This window comes from Mesitornis unicolor, unplaced genomic scaffold, assembly GCF_000695765.1.
Source record: "Mesitornis unicolor isolate BGI_N332 unplaced genomic scaffold, ASM69576v1 scaffold20132, whole genome shotgun sequence".
Lineage (NCBI taxonomy): Eukaryota > Metazoa > Chordata > Aves > Mesitornithiformes > Mesitornithidae > Mesitornis > Mesitornis unicolor.
Window position 1 is genome coordinate 1 of NW_010168815.1, and position 4,963 is coordinate 4,963.

The 4,963-nt window shown below is 40.5% G+C and overlaps 1 protein-coding gene across 1 annotated transcript in view; it reads right to left on the reverse strand.

The window, feature by feature from the left end:
- Positions 1 to 1,321: 1,321 nt before the first annotated feature.
- LOC104536522 (butyrophilin subfamily 3 member A3-like) overlaps positions 1,322 to 4,963 on the reverse strand; it is a gene marked incomplete at its 3' end in the record, with an annotated part of 7,391 nt that continues 3,749 nt past the window's right edge. The window contains exons 3-5 of the mRNA XM_010179160.1: positions 2,291 to 2,311; positions 2,080 to 2,106; positions 1,322 to 1,722 (exon numbers count right to left, since the gene is read on the reverse strand). Of these exons, the coding sequence (XP_010177462.1) occupies positions 1,322 to 1,722; positions 2,080 to 2,106; positions 2,291 to 2,311 (449 nt within the window). The remainder of the gene's footprint in view (positions 1,723 to 2,079; positions 2,107 to 2,290; positions 2,312 to 4,963) is intronic.

Here is a 4,963-nt window from a genome sequence, read left to right on the forward strand (position 1 = left end):
GGATCCGGCAAACCAGCCAAAACCCTCCTGATGAGTGGCCCCCTCCCCCTCAGCAAACCGAGCCTGAGAAAGGGAGGCCTGGTAAAGCCTCGGAATCCGAGAGGAACAGCCTCTGGCGAAAAGCGTTAGCACTGGGTGTGCCTCCAATGTTGTTACATGGGCAGGGCACCGAGCCCATAAGGCAGCTGGTGGAATTGCTGGAGGATAAAACTGGGAATGTAAAGGAGACACCAGCAACTGCCCCCATCCCCGCGAAGCGGGAGGTGAAACCTTAACCCTTTTGTGTCTCTGCAAGGGGTGTTAAATGGACCAAAAAAACTAGAAGCTGCAGTCTGGGGACTGGCTGCCCAATCCGCTTGGTAAATACTTATCGATGGTCCCTTACTAAGGAACCCTACATACATATTCCTGTTGGTCCAAAGAGGATAAGTTTAGAGTTTTTTTAATCTCTTTTGCTCATGAAAGCAGTGGGTAAGTGATTCCTCAGTCTTTATTTTGACCCATGAGTTTTCTCCTTCCAGTTTCTTCACCAGTCTTGACAAAGGAGGAGGGAGCAGTATCTGTGCTGGTGCTTGGTTGGTAGCCAGGATTAGCCAACCATAGTGATGCAGAGAAATTAGATATGCTCAATACCCTGCACAATTTTAGCACGTTCTTGGAAACCATAACCCCTCTTTTAACTCTTTTTCCTACCATAGCTTTTCCAATAAGGTTAAAGTTTAAAAGAAACGTTTTCAAAATGACACTTTTTTTCTTTCAAAATACATTTATTTCATTTCTTGATACAAAAATGGTAAAAATTGGCCTGGCTAACTTTAAGGATGGCACTCAACCTAACATAAATACAGAACATGGAGTACAAGTCCTGTTGCCTAGAGAAGAGGGAAAATCAGGCTATTTAACATCACCTACATTACAATTCTATCAACTTCAAACAACTGAAACCATTGCTGCACTGATCAGACTTTCATGACCTGTAATGGGAACTCATATTTCTGCCTAGGGTTTCCTGAATCTGATCCCAGTCCTCTTCCAACTAGCTGATTTTTTTTCCTTTCTCAATTTTTTTTCCTGTTTCAGACTCAGGTTACATCTTATTTAATTTTACATTACTGATGTCTGAGACTTAAGTTTTCCCTTCTTCTTTCTACTCAACTGTCTTTCCTTAGCCTGTTACTTCTCATAGTCCTATTTAAAGAAGCTTTAATGGGACAGGGATTTTGACTGGGCGGATAAGAAGTGTGGGTGTCCCTTCCTTTTTAGGTAGAAATGGGTAAAACTTTTCTGCAGGTTCCTTTCCAAGCCATAAAGGCATCCTCACCAACATGGCCCTCTGCTCTGCTTCATAAAAGCTCACTTGCCCTTCCTCCAAATCCAGAAGCACACCAATCACTGAATAACTCTGCTGCTTCTCAATCCTGCGATGCCCTTCACTAGAGAAAATCTCTCCCTGGGACCTGTGCAGAGCCCAGTAGTCCTCCCCAGGAAGGATCCCTTCCTCTTCCTGTTTCTCTTTCTCTCTCATCACCCCTAGCACCCAGTCCTGCTGCTGGCCCACCTCCACCTCCCAGTAGTGTTTCCCAGCTGAAAACCCTTCCTTCCCCACCAGGACAGGGACTGTGGAGGAAGCGTTTGTAGGTTCAGACACATTGCTCTTCACATCTGAAACCCCTGGCACCTGGAGTTCCAGGACTCGGCAGTCAGGATTCACAGTTAGGGCAGCTGGAGAAGAAAAGGAGAATCATCCAATGAAAAGACTAGCTCAGGAACCTTTCTCTGCACAGGGCTATGGATGAAGTGTTCAAAGCTCTGAGCAGCCATGGCCTTTCTCAGGGTGCGAGTCCACACACTTTGCCATACATCTCTTTATCCTTTTCCTGTGGCCATCCATCCGCTCCAGAATTGTTGGTCTTCTCAGAATCCACATCCCTCACATGCATCATTTCCTGTTACCCAAACCAGGCATATTACTGTGACTCCAGCTCAGTCACTGTATCTCTAACATCATGGCATTGCCATTCCAGGGTGACTTGGACAGATGGCCACTTCATTTTCACACCCTTCCTCCTGCCAGCTCACCTGCATGACTCCGGGCTTCCCAGAAATCTGCAGAAAGGAAATAGACATTACAGTATTATGTTTTTAGAGGACAGTTAGTTACTTCTCAGTGTAAAATACTGAGAAGGCTACTAATGTGCAATCTCTGTCATCCTGTTATTCTGCATCAGTTTTAGCCTTCCTCCTTGTATTCCACAAACACTTCTAATTACTAGAATTTTAAACCACTTACCTAGCTCTGCTTTCAGTCGACCTGAAAGGCAAAAATATTCCAGTCACCAACACTTGTTTTTCTTTTTTTTATTCTAGTTTTCCAAAATAGAATAACGCCAAAGTATGGCATAGGAGATTATTCCTCTCTATAGGTTGATATTTCACCATATAACTTGGCTTCAAATTCATGGATAACATAGACATACTCGCCTGAGGCCTTGTCTTGTTGTTTCTAAACTTGACAAGATTGTCAGATTTACATAAGACATGTTTTCTTACCAAAGCGCTTTTTGAGTTTGGACTTTGCTGCAAAGGAATAACATGAATGAGTGATGTAAAAAAGGCAAAAATGAAAAAAATGTTTCTCAGAAAGACATTAGAATGATGTCCCCAGTACTGTGTACACTTATGATTTCTGACATGAAATTTGCAGGATAAAAGCAGTTACAGTTTTTTCTCAGTAACATAAGAGAGATAGGAGAGAATGAGAAAACTGTATTGAGAATTTGGGTTCCTTTCAGTAATTTTAAATGAAAGCAAGCTAATTAAACAGAGTAGCTTATTTTCATTGAGGCAGAACAGCATCCATTCTCAATGAATTTTTTAAGAAAATGAGAGTTACCTGCTTGGTTTTTTGTTTTCTCTTCTTCTGAAAAGTTCAGCACATAGAATAAAAGAAATACTATTAGCAGAGTACTTATTGGCTATAAATTTGAAGTTAAAAATTACTTAGTGGACTATTGCACTGCATTCCATAAAGCCTTAAAGTTGTGTCATTTCTGTGGGAAACAAATCCATCCAGCACACTTTCTACTAGATAGTTTTACAACTAAACACACACACACAAGTCCTACAATACTTAAAGCCTTTCTTTTCTTAAAAAAAGTAAATATGTCAAACTATGCCTGCCGTTTTTCACATGAAAATTAGTTGATTCAGCTGAGCCTTGCATTACATTTCAAACTTTTAACCACATTAAGCTGTGCCACCAAATCCAGTAATCAGATGCAAACAGACAAACAAATCAACCCAGAAAAAAAACCAAAGTGAACATAACTTTAGCACAAAGACAATTAAATGCGTGAACAGCAAAAGCATCTTACCTAACACTGACTTCAATTGGTTTTTTTCTAGAAAAGACAGTAGACAGCTATCAGTGTAAGCTCTTTGATAGAATGGCTCAACAAGACAAACCATATAGCAAGTGCAACCTTGGATTACACTGCCAACTGCTTTGAGTTAAGTACATGTCGATCCAATTCAATAATTTAAGCCATGAATGTATCACACTATTTCAACTTTATTATCTTTAGATAACTCAGTAAGTTATTCTTTGGATAAGTCCTGAAGCAGCTGTGAACAAGACTTTTATTTGTACTGCTGGTAGAGGACTTCTTTCAAAGCCTGATTAGTTTGTGCTTTAATTGACCACATTTATGAGAGTTATTCAGATGGGTAGGCATCTGAATGCATAGTGCATTTGAGATGGCCTTGTGTACCCCATGTGGCATGTAGGGATGTCTCTAAAAGGTCTCTGATCTCCTGTGGAACTCTGTTAGTTCACATTGTATCTGTCAGATACAGTCAAAGATCAATGAATTATCTGCTTCCTTCCGGGATGACAGCTAGGACATAAGCGGGATGACCAAGGACATCACAAATTATCCAAGGCACCTGCAGGTACTTAAGTGGATTGAGCCATAGGCATTCAAGGTCCCACTGACGATCTATAAATAAAGTTCACAGAGTTTACGGGGCCACTCAACTAACTAAGGGTAACTCTGAATAATCTTGAAAAAGGCAGAAGAGTGGTCACCATGGAGAGGTTAGGAGTATTAGAAGCTTTCCAAGAGATTTCCATCCAAGAGTAGGCATTTGATTTGAGTTTTCAAAAAGGTCACTGCTGGCCTGTCACTTCCTTGTAAACATCTGCAGTCTTGACTAGACAGCAGACCTCGTGTGGGCTACAATGTGCAGTTGTCACTATTGCCTTATCAATTAAAAGGGCTGACACTCATGCAATAACTATATTGAAAATCCACATTTGGGTATTGATTCCCTGAATTTAATCTTTGTGACTTCTGAACATTTTGGCATCATTTCAAATGCAAAGGGCTTTTACCTTCTTCCATTTCCATCTTCACTTTTACTGAAAAATAAAGAAAATGGATCATAATGCTTTTTATTCTTTTTAAATCCCCTTATAATATACTAGTATTTTCTATGTATGAATAGAAAGAAAATAGGGTTGAAACTTTAATTTAATTTAACCTAAGAAACTTATCAAAGTTTCTTCTTAGTCCAAAGAATTTCTAATTTTTATGCCAAGATATGTCTCATTTCTAACGCAGTTCACAAAAAAACTGAGGTAGCATTCTGAGACATCCTGGACTTCCTAGCTAGGTCTTGTCCCAGCTGTAGCCCAGTGGAAGTTCAGAGATCAGGAATAAACAACTTCTGACCCCATGGGTACATTTATTATCAACTGCTAGACCTTGTCTGGGAACAGAACCAGAAGTGCCTCAGGGAACAAAATTATTCATGTGTTTCATTTGTTAGAATAATCCCTGCCGTGGTTATAGCATGAGTCGATTAGTACTCGCCCTAACAAGAAGCAGAAATCATCTAAGCAATCACATGCGCTGAAGGCCATCACCAGTAGATAGTTTGACTGTGGATACTCTGTCCTGGT